The sequence below is a fragment of the Salmo salar genome, chromosome ssa20, assembly GCF_905237065.1.
Source record: "Salmo salar chromosome ssa20, Ssal_v3.1, whole genome shotgun sequence".
Classification (NCBI taxonomy): domain Eukaryota; kingdom Metazoa; phylum Chordata; class Actinopteri; order Salmoniformes; family Salmonidae; genus Salmo; species Salmo salar.
The window spans coordinates 88,205,731-88,229,265 of NC_059461.1; the positions used below are offsets into that span (position 1 = coordinate 88,205,731).

Below are 23,535 nucleotides of genomic sequence, written 5' to 3' on the forward strand. Positions count from 1 at the left end.
GTTGTGACACCTGCTTCGTTGTTTATGATTTACCAGTTGATGAAGAACAACTCCAGTTTCATACATCATTGAAAATGTGTCTAGGAATAAGTAAGAATACCTGATGGTGTCAGGTTAATTCATACCCCAATGGTGTCAGGTTAGTTTGTATCCTAATGGTTTCAGGTTAGTTTATATGCTGCTGGTGTCAGGTTAGTTTATACCCTGCTGGTGTCAGGTTAGTTTATACCATGCTGGTGTCAGGTTAGTTTATACCCTGCTGCTGTCAGGTTAGTTTATACCCTGCTGCTGTCAGGTTAGTTTATACCCTGCTGCTGTCAGGTTAGTTTATACCCTGCTGCTGTCAGGTTAGTTTATACCATGCTGATGTCAGGTTAGTTTATACCCTGCTGATGTCAGGTTAGATTATACCCTGCTGCTGTCAGGTTAGTTTATACCCTGCTGCTGTCAGGTTAGTTTGTATCCTAATGGTTTCAGGTTAGTTTATACCCTGCTGGTGTCAGGTTAGTTTATACCCTACTGGTGTCAGGTTAGTGTATACCCTGATGGTGTCAGGTTAGTTTGTATCCTAATGGTTTCAGGTTAGTTTATACCCTGCTGGTATCAGGTTAGTTTATACCCTGATGGTGTCAGGTTAGTTTGTATCCTAATGGTTTCAGGTTAGTTTATATGCTGCTGATGTCAGGTTAGTTTATACCCTGCTGATGTCAGGTTAGTTTATACCCTGCTGGTGTCAGGTTAGTTTGTATCCTAATGGTTTCAGGTTAGTTTATATGCTGCTGATGTCAGGTTAGTTTATACCCTGCTGATGTCAGGTTAGTTTATACCCTGCTGGTGTCAGGTTAGTTTGTATCCTAATGGTTTCAGGTTAGTTTATATGCTGCTGATGTCAGGTTAGTTTATACCCTGCTGGTATCAGGTTAGTTTATACCCTGATGGTGTCAGGTTAGTTTGTATCCTAATGGTTTCAGGTTAGTTTATACCCTGCTGGTGTCAGGTTAGTTTATACCCTGCTGATGTCAGGTTAGTTTATACCCTGCTGGTGTCAGGTTAGTTTGTATCCTAATGGTTTCAGGTTAGTTTATATGCTGCTGATGTCAGGTTAGTTTATACCCTGCTGATGTCAGGTTAGTTTATACCCTGCTGGTGTCAGGTTAGTTTGTATCCTAATGGTTTCAGGTTAGTTTATATGCTGCTGATGTCAGGTTAGTTTATACCCTGCTGGTGTCAGGTTATTTTGTATCCTAATGGTTTCAGGTTAGTTTGTATCCTAATGGTTTCAGGTTAGTTTATATGCTGCTGATGTCAGGTTAGTTTATATGCTGCTGATGTCAGGTTAGTTTATATGCTGCTGATGTCAGGTTAGTTTATACCCTGCTGATGTCAGGTTAGTTTGTATCCTAATGGTTTCAGGTTAGTTTGTATCCTAATGGTTTCAGGTTAGTTTATACGCTGCTGATGTCAGGTTAGTTTGTATCCTAATGGTTTCAGGTTAGTTTATATGCTGCTGATGTCAGGTTAGTTTATACCCTGATGGTGTCAGGTTAGTTTGTATCCTAATGGTTTCAGGTTAGTTTGTATCCTAATGGTTTCAGGTTAGTTTATACCATGTTGCTGTCAGGTTAGTTTATACCCTGCTGCTGTCAGGTTAGTTTATACCATGCTGATGTCAGGTTAGTTTATACCATGCTGATGTCAGGTTAGTTTATACCATGCTGGTGTCAGGTTAGTTTATACCCTGCTGGTGTCAGGTTAGTTTATACCCTGCTGGTGTCAGGTTAGTTTATACCCTGCTGGTGTCAGGTTAGTTTATACCCTGCTGGTGTCAGGTTAGTTTATACCCTGCTGGTGTCAGGTTAGTTTATACCCTGCTGGTGTCAGGTTAGTTTATACCCTGCTGGTGTCAGGTTAGTTTATACCCTGCTGGTGTCAGGTTAGTTTATACCCTGCTGGTGTCAGGTTAGTTTATACCCTGCTGCTGTCAGGTTAGTTTATACCCTGCTGCTGTCAGGTTAGTTTATACCCTGCTGGTGTCAGGTTAGTTTATATAGTGATGGTGTCAGGTTAGTTTATATAGTGATGGTGTCAGTGTCACGTTCTGACCAGTAAAGGGGTTATTTGTTATTGTAGTTTGGTCAGGACGTGGCAGGGGGGTATTTGTTTTATGTGGTTCAGGGTGTGTTAGCGTGTGTGTTTATGTAGAGGGGTGGTTTCAGGTTAGTTTATATGCTGCTGATGTCAGGTTAGTTTATACCCTGCTGATGTCAGGTTAGTTTATACCCTGCTGGTGTCAGGTTATTTTGTATCCTAATGGTTTCAGGTTAGTTTGTATCCTAATGGTTTCAGGTTAGTTTATATGCTGCTGATGTCAGGTTAGTTTATACCCTGCTGATGTCAGGTTAGTTTATACCCTGCTGATGTCAGGTTAGTTTGTATCCTAATGGTTTCAGGTTAGTTTGTATCCTAATGGTTTCAGGTTAGTTTATACGCTGCTGATGTCAGGTTAGTTTATACGCTGCTGCTGTCAGGTTAGTTTATACCCTGATGGTGTCAGGTTAGTTTGTATCCTAATGGTTTCAGGTTAGTTTGTATCCTAATGGTGTCAGGTTAGTTTATACCCTGCTGGTGTCAGGTTAGTTTATACCCTGCTGATGTCAGGTTAGTTTATACCCTGCTGGTGTCAGGTTAGTTTATACCATGCTGGTGTCAGGTTAGTTTATACCATGCTGATGTCAGGTTAGTTTATACCATGCTGGTGTCAGGTTAGTTTATACCATGCTGGTGTCAGGTTAGTTTATACCATGCTGGTGTCAGGTTAGTTTATACCCTGCTGGTGTCAGGTTAGTTTATACCCTGCTGATGTCAGGTTAGTTTATATAGTGATGGTGTCAGTGTCACGTTCTGACCAGTAAAGGGGTTATTTGTTATTGTAGTTTGGTCAGGACGTGGCAGGGGGTATTTGTTTTATGTGGTTCAGGGTGTGTTAGAGTGTGTGTTTATGTAGAGGGGTGTTTGATTTATGTATTCCGGGGTTTTGGCCTATGTTCTATGTTATTGTATTTCTATGTTCCGTCTAGTCATTCTATTTCTATGTTTAGGTAATTGGGATTGGGGCCTTCAATTGGAGGCAGCTGTTTATCGTTGCCTCTGATTGAAGGTCCTATAATTAGGAGTGTGTTTGTTATCGAAATTGTGGGAGGTTGTTTGTGCATTACTGTGTGGTTCCTGGGTTGTATTTTTAGTGCGCCGTTTATTAAAAGTTAAAAATGAGCACTCAACCTGCTGCGCCTTGGTCCACTTCCTCTGATGACTGTTACAGTCAGGTTAGTTTATACCATGTTGCTGTCAGGTTAGTTTATACCATGTTGCTGTCAGGTTAGTTTATACCATGTTGCTGTCAGGTTAGTTTATACCATGTTGCTGTCAGGTTAGTTTATACCATGTTGCTGTCAGGTTAGTTTATACCCTGCTGCTGTCAGGTTAGTTTATACCCTGCTGCTGTCAGGTTAGTTTATACCCTGCTACTGTCAGGTTAGTTTATACCCTGCTGCTGTCAGGTTAGTTTATACCATGTTGCTGTCAGGTTAGTTTATACCCTGCTGCTGTCAGGTTAGTTTATACCCTGCTGCTGTCAGGTTAGTTTATACCCTGCTGCTGTCAGGTTAGTTTATACCCTGCTGCTGTCAGGTTAGTTTATACCCTGCTGCTGTCAGGTTAGTTTATACCATGTTGCTGTCAGGTTAGTTTATACCCTGCTGCTGTCAGGTTAGTTTATACCATGTTGCTGTCAGGTTAGTTTATACCCTGCTGCTGTCAGGTTAGTTTATACCCTGATTGTCACAACTTCCACCGAAGGTGGTTCCTCTCCCTGTTTTTTTCCCCTCCTTCCGTGAGTAACTGCTTTCTCTGTCAAGGGTGTTTATTTTAGTATTGTACCTGTATGTTTGTGGACTTGCCTATTAAATAACGCATCTCGGACAGCTCTGCTCTCCTGCACTTGACTCCTTCACCTACCTCTAAACACAAGCTCGTCACACTGATGGTGTCAGGTTAAGTTGATGCCCTGATGGTGTCAGGTTAAGTTGATGCCCTGATGGTGTCAGGTTAAGTTGATGCCCTGATGGTGTCAGGTTAAGTTGATGCCCTGATGGTGTCAGGTTAAGTTGATGCCCTGATGGTGTCAGGGGCCCAGGTTAGTTAGTGGCCCTCAACTCCCTTACCAAAACACCCGCAACATGGTGTAGGCCTGAAATTGTTTTTCCAGTGCCTTTTTTAAAGCTTCTGTTTTGCAAGTGTTGGAGCCATGTGGAAAAGCTATACCTGATCTGACTGAACAGGCTGCCAACATCAGTAGCTGTAGTAACCTTACACTTTCAAAACAGAGCAGCCTGCACGTTCAGGGTGTGTGTTCAGGAGCTAGCCTGACAGACTGCCATTCTAAACATATATATATATATATATATATACACACACTAACAAACATAGAGAATTCCCAAAAGGTCACTGAACCCTAAATAAAAGATCTCCTAATTCTTCAATACCCCTTCATCTCTCGAACAGATATGGTCCAACCCCTGTAGGGGTTAAGGTTCAAAGTTCATCTACTGTTTTTTCCACCCCCAGGATCCTCCATGCCCACGGTCCATGTCTCTGTCATTGCTCATTCTATTACATCTGATGTTAGGTCTCTCTCCTACACCCCTCCCTCAGGCCCAGAGAGAACACTTTGACATTATGATGACATCACATCAGGAAGAGACCGGAGAAGAAAACCAGACAGGCAGTCATTCCAGAGATGATGGATATACTGACAAGATACTGTCTCTCCGCCATAACAATGGGAGTCGTTGTCCACAAAGTGGCACGGCGGGCTGTCTAGCTCCCGCCTATACTTTCTTTGGATTGGTGAATAAATGTCATTATTGTAATCCTTTTTGCAATATTCGATGAGGGTTGTTAATGTCAACCGCCTGTATTCAATGGAGAGAGATGCTATGCTATTAGCCTCATGTCATGAATATGCATAACCATCTCCAGACAACTCCGATATAAAGTGTTTTTCCTCAAAGTTGGCGGGATGTCACGTGTCCTACTATTATCAGTACACTCGTAACAACTTAAGCATTACGAAACGTCCATTTGATCAAATAAACCTCACGTGCGCAAAATATGCCATTCATGTTTTTGTTGACCATTTTCGAAACTCTCATTGACCTCCATACAAAAACTCACTTGGTGGACGAAACAATGAAAAAACACGCCACCTGCCGGAGGAGGACAGATTTTCCGCCGAGTTGGACACTTCCTCTCTGTCTCCGGTCAATCCCTCGCTTTCATCATCCATCCCCACCCCTCTCTGTTTATTACTTCATCCATGCCTTGGAATGATTATGAGCCTTAAGCTGGGCTGCTAAAGCAATTAGAGAGCTGAAGTGGAGTCATGGGGATTGGAGGAGGGGCAGATTAAGCGAGTGAGGAGTGCTCCTACAGCGGATATTGGGGAAAGGAGAGGGGTGGAGGTTGTGAGGGTTTAACGTGAAAAAAAAAACAGGGTTGGTGTTGAATTCCTTTATTTCGTCCTGTCCCGCCAGGCTGTCTGAACAAGGCTGTGTGTGTGTGTGTGTGTGTGTGTGTGTGTGTGTGTGTGTCCTAAAGGGGCAGGGGTCAACTAGCATGTAGACACAAACCGGGTATTATCCTCAGCTGAGAGAATACTCTCACATCCTCTCTCTGATCAGAGGAGAACACTCTCACTTCCCCTCTGCTTCTCTCTCTCTTCTCTCTTCTTTCTCCTGAAAGGCATCAGTAAGAACTGATCACCACACCTGATACCTATACATCACTGGGACATTCATGGGAAGCAGAAAAGACAGCAAATATTCATAAACACCCACACAAACTCACATACACACACAAATTCACATACACACACCACACACCAAAATGTTGTTCTCACGCACCACGTGTTTATGGTGTAAATAGCATGTCCCCACCTACATTTAGTTCAGTTCTTGGATGAAGAAATTATATTTATTGATCACTGAGCAGTGTCATTCATCTATAATCTACAGTATCAGATTGCTACCTATAATTATTTTATGCCAATTTCATTGTTTTACCAGCAACGCTGTGTTCTATTATATACACTACATGGCCAAAAGTATGTGGACACCTGCTCGCCAAACATCTCATTCCAGAATCATGGGCATTAATATGGAGTTGGTCCCCACTTTGCTGTTATAACATCATCCACTCTTCTGGAAAAGCTTTCCACTAGATGTTGGAACATTGCTGCAGGGACCACACAGAAATGGTTTGTCGAGATTGGTGTGGAAGAACTTGACTGGCCTGCACCAATTTGATTTGATCTAATTCTCTCTCTCACCTGTTGCACCCTACGCAATTGCTGTTATTATTATTTCACCCTGCTGGTCGTCTATGAATGTTTGAACATCTTAAAAAAACTTTCTGGCCTTAATGGCCTTGTGCCCTTATAATCTCCACCCGGCACAGACAGAAGAGGACTGGCCACCCCTCAGAACCTGGTTCCTCTCTAGGTTTCTTCCTACGTTCCTGCCTTTCTAGGGAGTTTTTCCTAGCCACTGTTCTTCTGCATTGCTTGCCGTGTTTTTTTATGCTGGGTTTTTATACAGGGAGACGTTTTATGTCAACATTCCCAGGTCATAAGATCATCACAGTAGAGGGCGTATTATTTTCATGGTCTGGGCCAATCTGTGATGTCATTCAGCCCCCGTGAAGAGAACATACAGATTGTGAGGACAGTGGGACAGTGATGTCACAAAGCCCCTCTTAAGAGTCCTTGAAGTGTCCTGAAAGGAAACCAGTCTGTCTCATTAAAGCATCAGGTTTCCATGTGTTTTTTATTCTGAGACTGTTGGTCCAGAACGGTGCTGTTATATGCTTCAAATGGAAATGACATGTTGAATAAACAAAACCCCAAAATGTGAAATATGATAACCAAAACTACCCATTGTATTCGGCATACTAAAACACACACACACCTGCATATGCTCAGCATGAAAACACAAATATGGTGACCTACAGTAGGCTACACGCTGTATACTGTGCTATCACAGCATTGTCCATGACTAAACAGATATATTGTACTAGTCCATGAGGAGGAGATGCACTGCAGTACTTAATGCAGCTGGTGGCCACACCAGATACTGACTGTTACTTTTGATTTTGACCCCCCCCCCCCCCCTCCCCTTTGTTCAGGGACACATTATTCCATTTCTGTTAATCACATGTCTGTGGAACTTGTTCAGTTTATGTCTCAGTTGTTGAATCTTGTTATGGTCACACAAATATTTACACATGTTCAGTTTGCTGAAAATAAACACAGTTGACAGTGAGAGGATGTTTCTTTTTTTGCTGAGTTTACTAGCACAGTATTGTCCATGACTAAACAAATATACTGTACTATCACAGCATTGTCCATGACATATGGGATTGGGCTCTGGTCAAATGTAGTGCACTATACACTGAATATACAAAACATTAAGAACACCTGCTCTTTTCATGACACAGACTGACCAGGTGAATCTAGGTGAAAGCTATGATCTCTTATTGATGTCACTTGTTAAATCCACTTCAATCAGCGTAGATGAAGGGGAGGAGATCGGTTAAAGAAGGATTTTTAAACCTTGAGACAATTGAGACATGGATTGTATATGTGTGCCATCCAGAGGGTGAATGGGCAAGACAAAATATTTAAGTGCCTTTGAACGGGGTATGGTAGTAGGTGCCAGGCACACAGGTTTGTGTCAAGAACTGCAACGCTGCTGGGTTGTTCACGCTCAACAGTTTCCTGTGTGTCGACACAAGAATGGTCCGCCACCCAATGGACATCAAGCTAACTTGACACTGTGGGAAGCATTGGAGTCAACTTCTGCCAGCATCCCTGTGGAACGCTTTTGACACCTTGTAGAGTCCATGCCCCGACGAATTGACGCTGTTCTGAGGGCAAAAACAGGGGGGGTGCAACTCGACAAGTGTTCTTAATATTTTGTCCACTCAGTGTACCGCGTACTAACACACACACATCAGCTGATGGCCAGATTGTGCAACAGGATAACATTCATGAGAGGGTGTTGTGGACTGCAGGAACCTGGGGGGGACCAGACTGTCTTTCCTCTGAATGGCATGACCGGAAACAAAAGCAGAAGAGAGAGAGAGAGAGAGAGAGAGGAGAGAACATGTCCACACATTTTGTTAAAGAGAGAGAGAAGGGTATTTTCATGCATTTCTCTGTCTTGAAGAGCCCAAACCCCTGCATTCCAAGTAGAGTATCTAACGAATCCAACCCACGCCGAGAGAGAAGAAGTCACGGTCCTCCAGGATCCTCTCTCAGGACCAGTCAGTCTCAATCTTCCCCTGGCATACTCAGGTGGGTTCACGTAGACACATCAGACAGGCTTACACCCAAAACAAAATGGAAAAAGATATTACAACTCGTGTAATTTAGATAGTTAAACATTTTAAGCTTTGTTAATTGTAAAAAAACTTCCTGGCTGTACGTGGTTACAAAGTTCATCTGCAGTGCATTTTGTGAGTGTATTCATCATAATTTTTAAATTCAATTTAATAATGTATTCTGAATATAAAAACAAATTGTTTTGTATGGGAGGGCAGCTATATTATCTCTAAGTCAGTCGTCATTACAGTAAGTAATGGATGAAATGAAGAAGTATACAGTACTGTACAACTTTCACCTCTTTTATTTTGCTTCATACAGCACAGCCCTAGATATGGACAGCACAACAGGATTCGCCATGACCCCTGTCAATCACAACCACACCAACAGCAGCTGTTCCCGTGACAATGTGCTGAAGACTGTGGTGTTTCCTGTTCTCTACTCCCTCCTCTTCCTGTTGGGCCTGTCCCTCAACGGCCTGGCAGTGTGGGTGTTCTTCAGCATACCTAGCCGCTCCCACTTCATCATCTACCTCAAGAACATTGTGGTGGCCGACGTCCTCATGACCCTCACCTTCCCCTTCAAGGTGTAGTTACAATTATAATAATCATATTATTAATAAAAGTTATAATATTAATAACTATGAAAAAAGTATGAATAAACAGCAATTAAATCACTGACTGTGCTAAATGAATGTGTTTGTCCTGTAGGTGCTGTCTGACTCCAACATGGCGTCCGTGGGTCTGCGTGTCTTTGTCTGTCGTGTCTCCTCTGTGCTCTTCTATCTCACCATGTACATCAGCATCCTCTTCTTCGGCCTCATCAGCATCGACCGCTGCAGGAAGACCCTCCAGCCCTTCAAGGGGACCAACGCGGCCCGTCTGTCACACAGGAAACTGCTCTCTGGGGTTATCTGGTGCTCCCTGCTGGCCCTCTCCCTGCCCAACATGGTCCTGACCAGCCGCAGCCCCTCCTCGGTCTACTTCAAGTGCAGTGATCTGAAGACGGCGGCTGGTATGCATTGGCATGAGCTGGTCAACCATGTGTGCCAGGTAATCTTCTGGGGCAACCTGGTGACGGTGATAGTGTGTTATGCCCTCATCACCAAAGAGCTGTACAGTTCCTACGCCCGCGCCAACGCTTACCGTGCTGGTGGAGCCAGCAGAGCTGGTACTGGTAACGGGCAGCGCCAGCCCCGGAGAAAGACTGTGAGTTCAAACGTCTTCCTGGTGCTGGCCGTGTTTTTTGTGTGCTTCGTGCCGTTCCACTTCTCCCGCGTGCCGTACACCATGAGCCAGACCCGGGGACGCATGTTTGACTGCAACCTCAAGCTGTTCTTCTTCCAGTTAAAGGAGAGTACACTCTGGCTGTCCTCCCTCAACTCCCTCCTGGACCCTCTCATCTATTTCTTCCTCTGTAAGTCCTTCAGGACCACCTTGTTCAAGACGCTCCATCTCCCACCTGGGACCTGTAGCTGGCTCACTGGGGTAGGGCCGGACCACAACACAGGCAGTACCCCTCTGGGAGACTCCTCTGCTTGTCAGTAGCGAACTAAAGCTCTCTTCTGGAGGACTTCCATGTATTGTGGTCTGATGAATGTTTCACAGAGGATCATACTGCCCTCTACTGGAAGGCTGACGGGAACTGAACTGTGTGTTAGTTGTAGCTCTGTCTGGGCAATGGAAAGAGTAGAGTAGGAAACGCTGCACAGACCAGTGATAATTACAATAATATGCAAACCAGTCTGTAACACCAGTCTGTAACACCAGTCTGTAACACCAGTCTGTAACAGTTTGTAAAATGTCATAACCCCCTCTAAACGTCACCATAACCTCATGCCAAAGGAAATCACCTAAAGAAGTCACCTAGTCTCTCTCATAACAGCTTAGTTCCCCATACTGGCATTCTGCTTTGACCTCATTCTTTTTTAGGCTTTAGGAACATGTGTAACCATGGCACAGCACGAATGCCTATATAATGTACAGCAAAACGTTCTATACTACATAAACTTGTGAAATCTAAATATGTTTTCTCTCCCATTCGTTGATCCATGTCTTTAACCATTCTTCAACAAAACAATATGATACTGATTTCTCTGATGCATTGAAAGCCAGATGTTCTGTATGTTTAGACAGGCAGTATGCAACCTATTAACAGTTGGCCTAAGGGCAGGTGGTAGCCTGCAACCTACTGTACAGTGACCACAGAGGAACCTAGAAAAAACAAGCTGTGAGTGGCCGGAGGCTTTCCGGAGAAGTAGCAAGATGGGAAACAACACCAGTAAAAACCACACTGCTAAAGACAGCTGAAAGTGAATGTAAAAACAATAGTTCATGTGAAAGAAAGGGTGTGTGTGCATAGTGTAGGAGCATGAGAGAGAGAAACACGTCTGATCTTTTAAATAATAATTAGTTCCAGGATTGAAAAAAAACACCAACCTCCCTGTGAAAATATGTCAAACATATGTAACCTCCCTGACCTGCCGAATCCAGGTCACTGGTGGGAGAAATACTATCTGCATGTGCAGATGCTAGCAGCAGTTCACCATTCATGACAACAACAATTGTCCCATCATATGGCTCAGTTGGTAGAACATGGCTCTTGCAACGCCAGAATTGTGGGTTTGATTCCTGGGCCACCCATACATAAAATATATGCATGCATGACTGTTAGTCACTTTGGTTAAAAGCATCTGCTAAGTTGCATGATATTGTTATATTATAAGAAGTTTGGGCAGCTTTTTTTCTGTTGTGGTCAAAAGCCAAAGATATTCATAACTAACCCTGTGCTTTAGCTCTTATCTTACCACTTCCCCATCTTCAGGAAGTGTATTAGGTGACGTAGCAAACGCAGTCCCAATACATCGCAGTAACATATCTCACACGTAAGCATAGACATCTTAGTGACTTTCCTCCATGACAAGATGGTTCTTCACAACTTCACCGGTGAGTTTCCTTACTTTATTTATTTATAATAACACATCATGGACATTTTGTTTCTTATTAAACAATATTGTATGTAAATATCCCAAATCTGACAAAAGGATGCCTTTGACACAGAAAGAATAAGCTTTGAGAAATGTTTCCTGTGAACTTTATGAATCACAATCATTTCACTTTTATGCTTTCAATTGTATTTTGCAATAACAATAAACTATTAATTCACACAATGAAAATGAACCACATCGCGGTGTCAAATTTATGTTTTAATTTCAAAAACATTAAAGGGGCAATCTGTGTTTGGTATATACATTTTTTTACTTTTGAATGAATACTTTTGAATGAATACTTTTGAATGAATACTTGTTAAGCACATTTTTACTCCTGAACTTATTTAGGTTTGCTATAACAAAGGGGTTGAATATTCTTTGACTCAAGACATTTCAGCTTTTCATTTTTAAATTATTTTATCAGTGGAGATCAAGTTTATAAATTGCCTGGCTGGGCAGATGGATTGCTCAATGGATTGCGCAGTGAGATGGAACAGATTAAATAGGCATTTCGACATCACAGATTTAGGCGGTGGTAACTTGTGGAATGCGGTTTTAACCAATCAGCATCCAGGATTAGACCCACCCGTTGTATAACCTCCAATATTCTATATTGACAACTTGTTATGCTATTTTGAGTGCTATGCCATTTGGTTTGAAGTGGCTTAGAAAATGTAGCCCCTACCACTCCCATTGTTTCACTAGCAGAGATGCTGTCGGTGGGGTAAGTAAATAAAGAAAACAAAGCCATATTTTGGTCAACGACTCTCAAGATCACTTTTTGTAGTGAATTGAATGGCTTTTTCTTAATACAATTAAGTATATTTCAAAATGTTGTGTACTGCCTCTAAAACATTTTACTGCAGATTCTTGGTAGTCTTAAACAAATCTACTTTGAAACAAAAGTCTACACTTCACACACATGGTTATGGGCTAAAGAAAGGAAGACACCTGTACCATGTCAGATATAGAGTTGAAATGTATTACATTTTGAGTTTGCACAGAAGACTGAAATATAACAAAACAGTTTTTTGACATAGAAACACGAGAATTTCGTCTTCTTAAATTTTTTATAATCTTGATTAATTATGAAAAATATGAATAACATTCCACTCATGAGGCCAAAGAGGGTGCTTTTGGTCATTGACAGCAGGAAAGGGCTACATTGCAGTCATTTTTAACACATAAATATGACAAAATTCTGTTCGAAACTCAAAACTGTTCAAAACTACATTTAATTTGATAGAATATGCAAATGAATCCATAAGTGTCTATTGATGCACCTGTGCGTCAATCTAAGTAACGTAAAAAACGTTAAAAAAAACTAGGATAGTTACTGTTTGTACTGTAAATGTTTGCAACAGAACTATAATAAACACAGCTACAAACTGTAATAGAGACGAGATGTGAGTTTCCATGGGAAACTAAGATAGTTACTGTCTGTACTGTAAAATAGTGTAACAGAAAACTATTGCCACCCAGCAACTGTGTGAAAAAACACCAGTGTAATATCACTATGGTTAGTCTAGCATAAACCCAATACTGGAGAATGAAGCCAACGGTGTAATATTACTGCGTCTATAGTTCGGGTTACTGTGTCTATAGTATGTGTCTATAGTACTGTGTCTATAGTTCGGGTTGGCAGGATTTAAGGGAAAGTGCGTTTATACTGTAACTGTGCTTAGTCCTGCAACGATCATCTCTCGCTAAGCTAGCTACTTTGCATAGCTCGTTCACCGTGGAACACAAATGTCTGGGCAAGACACGCCCTGTGAGAGATGAAAACGTGGTGCACCTCCCAACACCTGGCTTACTCTTAGGGGAGAACTGCAAGTCTGGCTGAGTGGAACATACACAGTCTTCCAATCTCGCGGGTTAGGCATGGTCCCCGAACCCGAAAGCTAGAACCGTGAGGGTTCTGGTGGACAAAACCCGCAGCGCCGCAATACTGGTAGACCAAACTGAGTATCGCCCAGGTTGGTACACTGTCACAACTAAGACAAACCCTCAGCGCTGCAATACTGGTAGACCAAAATGAGTATCGCCCAGGTTGGTACACTGTCACAAGCAATAAAAACAAGGAAAGAACCCAAAGGAGATGGCACAAGCCAAAACCGAATGGAGGGACAGCAGCGCACCCTGATGGAGAGGCTGACTGCTCCAAGCTATTGAATAGCAGCCGGTACACTTCTGAAAGAGACTTCTGATAGAGAGGCTAACTAGCTAGCTGCTCCAAGCTATTGAATAGCAGCCGGTACACTTCTGATAGAAACTTCTGATAGAGAGGCTAACTAGCTAGCTGCTCCAAGCTATTGAATAGCAGCCGGTACACTTCTGAAAGAAACTTCTGATAGAGAGGCTAACTAGCTAACTGCTCCAAGCTATTGAATAGCAGCCGGTACACTTCTGCTCTTATACACTCTAACTTAGAGCTCTTACCAAGCAAATCCTCTCTGGAATGAGCTGAGAAAAGGAAGAGGTGGATATAGTATGTCGGCTACTACAGTATTTAAGGGGGTCAGCCGCAGTCTCACGGGACTAATCTGAAATCCTTCCTCAGAATATATCCTGCTGCGCAGAGGGATACCCATATTGGAGTGATCAGATCTAGTGCTATATGACAGTTTTTTTTTTGCATGGGCTGCGTCTCAAACCACCGCATCCATCTATGTCGGCCTTCTGCATCTGCAGTAGAAGGTGGCCGAGCTACATCTTTGTTTTTCAGACCATCCAAAAAATTGTTCTTCTCGTGAAAACGTCTGTAGCGTCCGAACACACGAACACAATGGTGTTCTCCGTTTTGCTCTATGATCCCCACAAGCTCCATGGGACTCGTCTGAAGTCCATAATGCTGATATGCCAACTTCTGTCTGTAGCGTCCAAACCTTTTGGGCTACAAACCACTCTGTAGAAAGGGGAGACTCTCTTGAACACGATGATATTCTCGTTTTTGCTCTATATCCCCCACAAGTGTCACGGGACTCATCTGAAGGTAACCCATACAAATGAATGGAAGTATGGAGATGTTTCTTATACCTCCAAAATATAGGACAGCGACTTCAAAACCTTATTTCTTATGATACATTTGTTTACTGTCTTTTTTGCGATTTCTGAATGTGTAATTCAATGCGTGGGCTATAATAATAAAGGCCAAATATTTTATCAAATAATTTTTCGAAATATTTTTTTATACCTAAAGGCATCCTAAAATTCCAAAACAAATGGCTAAATGATCCATGGTATGACCATCTTAAAACAATTCCATATGTTAGCTTAGTAACATATGGAATTGAGGTTAACAGTCATTTTGGTCAATTTTTATTTCAGATAACATTAATTGCATGTGTAAATATGTTTTGATAAGAAATCAGTTTATATTTTTGCTATGATTGTTGCTTTTCCAATAGTTTCTTCTTGGGGTCAAAATGGTAGGTTGAGGGTTAAATGATTGATATATAGATATTATCCATTGAACATGCTAACTAGGACTAGGTTTAACCTGTCTCTGGGAAACCAGCCGGTAGTGGTTTTCTGATGGGGTACGACACTAAGCACATGATCCATTTATATTTTTAAAATGTATTCTTCAAGAAGCAATAGCTACATATAATTTATTCATAATTCCTAAAATGGATGTACCAATGCAGATTTCCCCTTTAATCTAGAAATGAATTATTATTTTAATCATTTTTCTCGCTAACCTCATTTGCAGATTCCTCAAAACTAGTAGCCACAATGGCATCACTTTCCCCTCTAATGGACTGTGGCTTTAATGAAGATACCATAAGTATGGCTATATCAAGTCTCTACTTCCTGTTGTTCATCCCGGCCCTCATCATCAATGGGGTAGCAGTCTGGGTCTGCATGCAACTTCGGTCAACGTCTACCTTCATGGTGTATCTGAAGAACCTTCTGGCGGCTGATCTTCTCATGACCCTGACCATCCCTGTCAAAGCAGCCAAAATCCTGCCCAGCGCTCCACTGACTCTGAAGGCCTTTGCCTGTCGCTACTCTGATGTTATTTTCTACCTCTGTATGTACATGAGCATCATTCTGTTGGGCCTCATCAGTCTGGACCGCTTCTTCAAGATCGTCAGGCCCTGTGGCAGGTTGTTGGGTCAGAACCTTGTCTTCGGTAAAGTGTTGTCAGCTTCCATCTGGGTGGTGCTGTTGGCCACTAATGTCATTCCAACCATGATCCTGACCAATCAGGATCCCACAAACAAGACTAAAGAATTCTGTATGGCAATGAAGAGCGATGCAGGACAAGGTCTTCACGGTGGCGTGGTCAAATTAAACAACGCAATCTTCTGGGTGGTGTGTGTTCTTATTTTTGTCTGCTACATATGCATAGCAAGGAAGGTTTTTCAATCATACAGGAAATCAGGAAGCAGCAATGATGAAGGGAGGCATAAGACCAAAGTTCGTGTGTTTTTGGTTCTGGTGGTTTTCCTGGTGTGTTTCGGCCCCTACCACTCCATACGGATCTTCTACACCTCGCTTCAGGATACCTCAACAACCAGCTGCACTAACGTTACCTTACGGATCTGTAAGGAGATCACCTTGTGGATGTCAGCCATGAATGTCTGTCTGGACCCTCTCATCTACTTCTTCCTGTGTAAGTCCTTCAGGATCAACCTGTTCAAGATGCTCTGTCTCTCACCTGGGACCAGTAGCTGGCTCACTGGGAGAGGACCCAACACAATAGAGGATCAGACCCCAACACAGGAGGGAGACTCCTGTGCCTGTACAGAAAATTAAAACTCTTTGGAATGATCTACTTTATGTTGTGAGAAGTTCTGTTTGACAGAGTATAATACTGCCCCCTGGTGTAGGGTTAACTATCCAACTAGTTATACTAGAAATGAATCCAGCAGGTGTAATGTACTATCCAACTAGTTATACTAGAAATGAATCCACCAGGTGTAATGTTCTATCCAACTAGTTATACTAGAAATGAATCCACCAGATGTAATGTACTATCCAACTAGTTATACTAGAAATGAATCCACCAGATGTAATGTACTATCCAACTAGTTATACTAGAAATGAATCCACCAGGTGTAATGTACTATCCAACTAGTTATACTAGAAATGAATCCACCAGGTGTAATGTACTATCCAACTAGTTATACTAGAAATGAATCCACCAGGTGTAATGTACTATCCAACTAGTTATACTAGAAATGAATCCACCAGGTGTAATGTACTATCCAACTAGTTATACTAGAAATGAATCCACCAGGTGTAATGTACTATCCAACTAGTTATACTAGAAATGAATCCACCAGGTGTAATGTACTATCCAACTAGTTATACTAGAAATGAATCCACCAGGTGTAATGTACTATCCAACTAGTTATACTAGAAATGAATCCACCAGGTGTAATGTACTATCCAACTAGTTATACTAGAAATGAATCCACCAGGTGTAATGTACTATCCAACTAGTTATACTAGAAATGAATCCACCAGGTGTAATGTACTATCCAACTAGTTATACTAGAAATGAATCCACCAGGTGTAATGTACTATCCAACTAGTTATACTAGAAATGAATCCACCAGGTGTAATGTACTATCCAACTAGTTATACTAGAAATGAATCCACCAAGTCTAATGTACTATCCTACTATTTACATTAGAAATGTTACGTTACAGCCTTATTCTAAAACAGAATAACTACATTTTTCCCTCATAAATCTACACACAATACACAATAATGGAGGGCTGTATAGGCCCCATTTAACATCCACATGCTTGTAGTGGAGCGAGATCCTTGGTGTCCACATCACCAACAAACTGTCATGGTCCAAACACACCAAGACAGTTGTGAATATGGCACGACAACACCTTTTCCCCTCAGGACACTGAAAAGATTTGGCATGGGTCCCCAGATCCTCAAAAAGTTATACAGCTGCACCATCGAGAGCATCCTGACCGGTTGCATCACCGCCTGGTATGGCAACTGCCTGGCATCTGACCGTAAGGCGCTACAGAGGGTAGTGCCTATGGCCCAGTACATCACTGGGGCCAAGCTTCCTGCCATCCAGGACCTATATAATAGGTGGTGTCAGAGGAAGGCCCAAGAAATTGTCAAAGACTCCAGTCGTCCAAGTCATAGACTGTTCTCTTTGTTACCCCACGGCAAGCAGTACCGGACTGTTAAGACTAGGACAAAAATGGTCCTTAACAGCTTGTACCCCCAAGCCATAACACTGCTGAACAAATAATCAAATATGGCCACCAGGACTATTTACATTGATACCGCCCATCCTCCATTTGTTTTTACACTGCGGCTACTCACTGCTTATTATCTATGCATAGTCACTTTACCCCTACCTACATGTAAAAATGATCTCAACAAACCTGTTCCCCCGCACATTGACTCAATACCTGTAGCCCCTGTATATAGCCTCGTTATTGCTATTTTAATGTGTTACTTTTTATTTTATTTTATATTTTTTACTTTGGTTTATTTAGTAAATGTTTCCTTAACTCTATTTATTGAACTGCATTGTTGGTTAAGGGCTTGTAAGTAAGCATTTCACGGCAAGGTCTACACCTGTTGTATTCGGCGCATGTTATAAATAAAAGTTTATTTGATTTGAGTTGATTTATTTGGAATGATAAAGCAAAAACAGGTTTTTAGAAATGTTTGCTAAAAACAGACATACCTTATTTACATAAGTATTCAGACCCTTTGCTATGATACTCTAAATTGAGCTCAGGTCCATCCTGTTTCCATTGATCATCCTTGAGATGGTTCTACAACTTGATTGGAGTCCACCTGTGGTAAATTCAATTGATTGAACATGATTTCGAAAGGCACACACCTGTCTATATAAGGTCCCACAGTTGACGGTGCATGTCAGAGCAAAAACCAAGCCATGAGGTCAAAGGAATTGTCCGTAGAGCTCCGAGGCAGGATTTTGTCGAGGCACAGATCTGGGAAAGGGTACCAAAACATTTCTGCAGCCTTGAAGGTCCCCAAGAACACAGTGGAAGAAGTTTGGAACCACCAAGACTCTTCCGAGCAGCAGGGACTGGAATACTAGTCAGGATAGAGGGAAAGATGAATGGAGCAAAGTACAGAGAGATCCTTGATGAAAAGAGAGTTCAGGACCACAGACTGGGGTGAAGGTTCACCTTTCAACAGGACAACAACCCACACATCCAAGACAATGCAGGAATGGCTTCGGGACAAGTCTCTGAATGTCCTCGAGTGGCCCAGTCAGATCCCCGACTTGAACCTGATCTAACATCTCTGGAGAAAGCTGAAAATAGCTGTGCAGAGACACTCCTCATCCAACCTGACAGAGCTTGAGAGGATCTGCAGAGAAGAAGGGGATAAACTCCCCAAATACAGGTGTGCCAAGCTTGTAGCATCATACCCAAGAAGACTCGAGGCTGTAATCGCTGTCACAGGTGCTTCAACAAAGTACTGAGTAAAGGGTCTGAATACTTAAATGTATATTTCATGTATTTTTTTTTAATCTGTTTTTGTTTTGTCACTATGGGGTATTGTGTTGATGAGGGGGGGGGGGAAACGATTTAATCCGCTTTAGAATAAGGTTGTAACATAACAAAATGTGGGAAAAGTATATTAGTATATTCAAAATGCATCCACGGGGTGTGATGTAGTACTGAAGTCCATACATTTACATTAAGAGAAGAGACAGAATAGATCATCTTGTTTTTATGAAGTTTGTAATGATGATGATTGCGGTGATGATTATGTTATTTATTTTTTTGCATATAGTACCAATGCATGCTGGGACAGTAGGCTGCAGGGACTGAATATGTGTGCATTAGGCTAACTATTAGCTCTCCGGTGTTTTCCATATTGTATTACCATGGTGTGTTGTTTATGTTTGTATGTTGAAATCACAAAATTAATTTCCATGTAAATGGACAAGTAAAGTATACTTCATATCATATACTATTTAAATGACATACTAATAAAGGAATAAAGTGGTCCTATTAGGTTTCAGATATATTTCTGGTTGTCTGGTTAATCGACAGTATGTCAAAACAAGACTATATTGTGTAAAATAATGTTGGGTAAATGATACACTGTATTAGAGAGTCACAATAGCATTATCACCTGTTCTCACTGTTGCTTTAGTATCACTCTATTTCCTTGAATTTCCCTGGATTTGCATCTGTCTGGACATGTAGAGCCTTCTTGGGTAATTCAAGGGAAATTCAAGGTGTGAGTCTCATGAATTGGACACTGGCGTTGTGGCAGAGTTCCACACCACAGTACTGTCCTGTCTTGTCACTGATTCTCTTCAGGTAGGTGAGTAAATCTTTAGTTCACTTGCATCTTCTTATCCTTACTCTGAGCTGTTTTATGCATTGCTTCATCAAGGTACACTTAAAAGAAATTATAATGGGTTTATAAGTATAGTTAATAAATTGCTATTTATTTGTTTACTGGTTCTATAGTATCTAAATATTTAATAAGGAGTTATAAAACATTCATGATTATTTGCCTAACACAGATTTGTGGGTTGTCTTCTCTTGTTGTCTCAAGAGATTTCTATTCATGGAGAAAAAAGGTTTTATGATTTCATTAGTGCTCAAAAACAGGTATTTGAAGTGAGTTTCGTAACGTCCATTCAAATTAAATATGATTCAGATGACACCAACTACATTGACTTGAATAATTATATTAACTACTAATGCTTAATAATGCAAATGAATTAAAGAGCTAAGGCAGAGGAAAACACAAATGAGTACTGCTATCTAAAAACTACACCTCTCAGCATTCACTCCAGTCTCAGTGCTTCAGTCCTACTTCAGCTGGTTGTCGCTTGAAATCATTAAAATAACTCCCTATAGCAAATAGTCAGATGATTATTTAAGGTATCCTTTATGCTCAATACTCAATTGACGTTGTAATGTACACTAGTTGAAAATGAAAAAATAATGAATGTGTCAAGCAACGTACACTCCCTTGTTAAAGAAAGAAACTTTGAAAGTCATAAACAAAAATGGCAAGTCTACTATGTATGTAACTTAGATAGAGACAGATGTGGGGATAGTTCTGTGAGGATGTACATACAGGTCTATAAGCTAATGCTAACAAAATACAGGGATAGAGGTGGGGATAGTTCTGTGAGGATGTACATACAGGTCTATAAGCTAATGCTAACAAAATACAGGGATAGAGGTGGGGATAGTTCTGTGAGGATGTACATACAGGTCTATAAGCTAATGCTAACAAAATACAGGGATAGAGGTGGGAATAGTTCAGTGATGTACATACAGGTCTATAAGCTAATGCTAAAAAAATATAGGGATAGAGGTGGGAATAGTTCAGTGATGTAGATACAGGTCTATAAGCTAATGCTAAAGAAATATAGGGATAGAGGTGGGAATAGTTCAGTGATGTAGATACAGGTCTATAAGCTAATTTATTTGTATTTATTTCACCTTTATTTAACCAGGTAAGCTAGTTGAGAACAAGTTCTCATTTACAACTGCGATCTGGCCAAGATAAAGCAAAGCAGTGCGACACAAACAACAACACAGAGTTACACATGGAATAAACAAGTGTACAGTCAATAACACAATAGAAAAAAAAGAAAGTCTATATACAGTGTGTGCAAATGGCTATTGGACGTAAGGCAATAAATAGGCCATAGTAGCGAAGTAATTACAATTTAGCAAATTAACAATGGAGTGATAGATGAGCAGATGATGATGTGCAAGTAGAAATACTGGTGTGCAGAAAAGTAAAAAAAACAACATGGGGATGAGGTAGGTAGATTGGGTGGGCTATTTACAGATGGGCTATGTAGAGCTGCAGCGATCGGTTAGCTGCTCAGATAGCTGATGTTTAAAGTTAGTGAGGGAAATTTAAGTCTCCAGCTTCAGCAATTTTTGCAATTTGTTCCAGTCATTGGCAGCAGAGAACTGGAAGGAAAAGCGGACAAAGGAGGTGTTGGCTTTGGGGATGACCAGTGAGATATACCTGCTGGAGCGCGTGCTACGGGTGGGTGTTGTTATCGTGACCAGTGAGCTGAGATAAGGCGGAGCATTACCTAGCATAGACTTATAGATGATCTGGAGCCAGTGGGTCTGGCGACAAATATGTAGCGAGGGCCAGCCGACTAGAGCATACAGGTCGCAGTGGTGTGTGGTATAAGGGTCTTTGGTGACAAAACGGATGGCACTGTGATAGACTGCATCCAGTTTGCTGAGTAGTATTGGAAGCTATTTTGTAAGTGACATCGCCGGGGGATTGGTAGGATAGTCAGTTTTACAAGTGTATGTTTGGCGGTGTGAGTGAAGGAGGCTTTGTTGCGAAATAGGAAGCCGATTCTAGATTTAATTTTGGATTGGAGATGTTTAATATGAGTCTGGAAGGAGAGTTTACAGTCTAGCCAGACACCTAGGTAATTGTAGTTGTCCACATATTCTAAGTCAAAACCGTCCAGAGTAGTGATGCTAGTCGGGCGAGCGGGTGCGGGCAGCGAACAGTTGACAAGCATGCATTTGGTTTTACCAGCGTTTAAGAGCAGTTGGAGGCCATGGAAGGAGTATTGTATGGCATTAAAGCTCATTTGGAGATTAGTTAACACAGTGTCCAAAGAAGGGCCAGATGTATACAGAATGGTGTCGTCTGCGTAGAGGTGGATCAGGGAATCTCCCGCAGCAAGAGCGACATCATTGTTATATACAGAGAAAAGAGTCAGCCCGAGAATTGAACCCTGTGGTACCCCCATAGAGACTGCCAGAGGTCCGGACAACAGGCCCTCCGATTTGACATACTGAACTCTGTCTGAGAAGTAGTTGGTGAACCAGGTGAAGCAGTCATTTGAGAAACCAAGACTGTTGAGTCTGCCGACAAGAATACGGTGATTGACAGAGTCGAAAGCCTTGGCGAGGTCGATGAAGACGGCAGCACATTACTGTCTTTTCGATGGCGGTTATGATATCGTTTAGTACGTTGAACGTGGCGGAGGTGCACCCGTCACCAGCTCGGAAACTGGATTGCACAGCGGAGAAGGTACGGTGGGATTCGAAATGGTCAGTGATCTGTTTATTAACTTTGCTTTCAAAGACTTTAGAAAGGCAGGGCAGGATGGATATAGGTCTATGACAGTTTGGGTCTAGAGTGTCACCCCCTTTGAAGAGGGGGATGACCGTGGCAGCTTTCCAATCTTTAGGGATCTCGGACAATACGAAAGAGAGGTTGAACAGACTGGTAATAGGGGTTGCAACAATGGCGACAGATAATTTTAGAGAGGGTCCAGATTGTCTAGCCCAGCTGATTTGTACGGGTCCAGGTTTTGCAGCTCTTTCAGAACATCTGCTATCTGGATTTGGGTGAAGGAGAAGCTGGGGAGGCTTGTGCAAGTAGCTGCGGGGGGTGCGGAGCTGTTGGTCAGGGTTGGGGTAGCCAGGAGGAAAGCATGGCCAGCCGTAGAGAAATGCTAATTGAAAATGTTGATTATCATGGATTTATCGGTGGTGACCGTGTCGCCTAGCCTCAGTGCAGTGGGCAGCTGGGAGGAGGTGCTCTTGTTCTCCACGGACTTTACAGTCTCCCAAAACGTTTTGGAGTTAGAGCTACAGGATGCAAATTTCTGTTTGAAAAAGCTAGTCTTTGCTTTCCTGACTGACTGCATGTATTGGTTCCTGACTTCCATGAAAAGTTGCATATCCCGGGAACTAGTGACAGTGATGAGGGGTGGTTGTTTGACCGCGGACCCATAGCGGATGCAGGCAATGAGGCAGTGATCGCTGAGATCCTGATTGAAAACAGCAGAGGTGTATTTGCAGGGCAAGTTGGTCAGGATAATATCTATGAGGGTGCCAATGTTTACGGCTTTAGGGTTGTACCTGGTGGGTTTCTTTTTAATTTGTGTGAGATTGAGGGCATCTAGCTTAGATTGTAGGACTGCCACAGAGTTAAGCATATCCCATTTTAGCTCACCTAACAGAACGAAATCTGAAGATAGATGGTGGCAATCAATTCACATATGGTGTCCAGGGCACAGCTGGGAGCTGAGGGGGGTCTATAACAGGCGGCAACAGTGAGAGACTTATTTCTGGAGAGATACATTTTTTAAATTAGAAGTTTGAACTGTTTGGGC

The 23,535-nt window shown here is 42.0% G+C and overlaps 2 protein-coding genes across 2 annotated transcripts; both read left to right on the plus strand.

The window, feature by feature from the left end:
• The first annotated feature begins 8,191 nt into the window (after positions 1-8,191).
• LOC106581495 (P2Y purinoceptor 12) lies at positions 8,192-10,460 on the plus strand. The gene is made up of 3 exons (XM_014163573.2): positions 8,192-8,410; positions 8,759-9,023; positions 9,148-10,460. The coding sequence occupies exons 1-3, from the start codon at positions 8,220-8,222 to the stop codon at positions 9,982-9,984; spliced, it is 1,293 nt and encodes a 430-aa protein (XP_014019048.1). The 5' UTR covers positions 8,192-8,219; the 3' UTR covers positions 9,985-10,460.
• Positions 10,461-10,808: 348 nt separating this feature from the next.
• LOC106581496 (P2Y purinoceptor 13-like) lies at positions 10,809-17,301 on the plus strand. Its single transcript, XM_014163574.2, has 2 exons — positions 10,809-11,382; positions 15,139-17,301. Exons 1-2 carry the CDS (start codon positions 11,361-11,363, stop codon positions 16,185-16,187), a joined length of 1,071 nt encoding a protein of 356 aa, XP_014019049.1. The 5' UTR covers positions 10,809-11,360; the 3' UTR covers positions 16,188-17,301.
• The last annotated feature ends 6,234 nt before the right edge of the window (positions 17,302-23,535 follow it).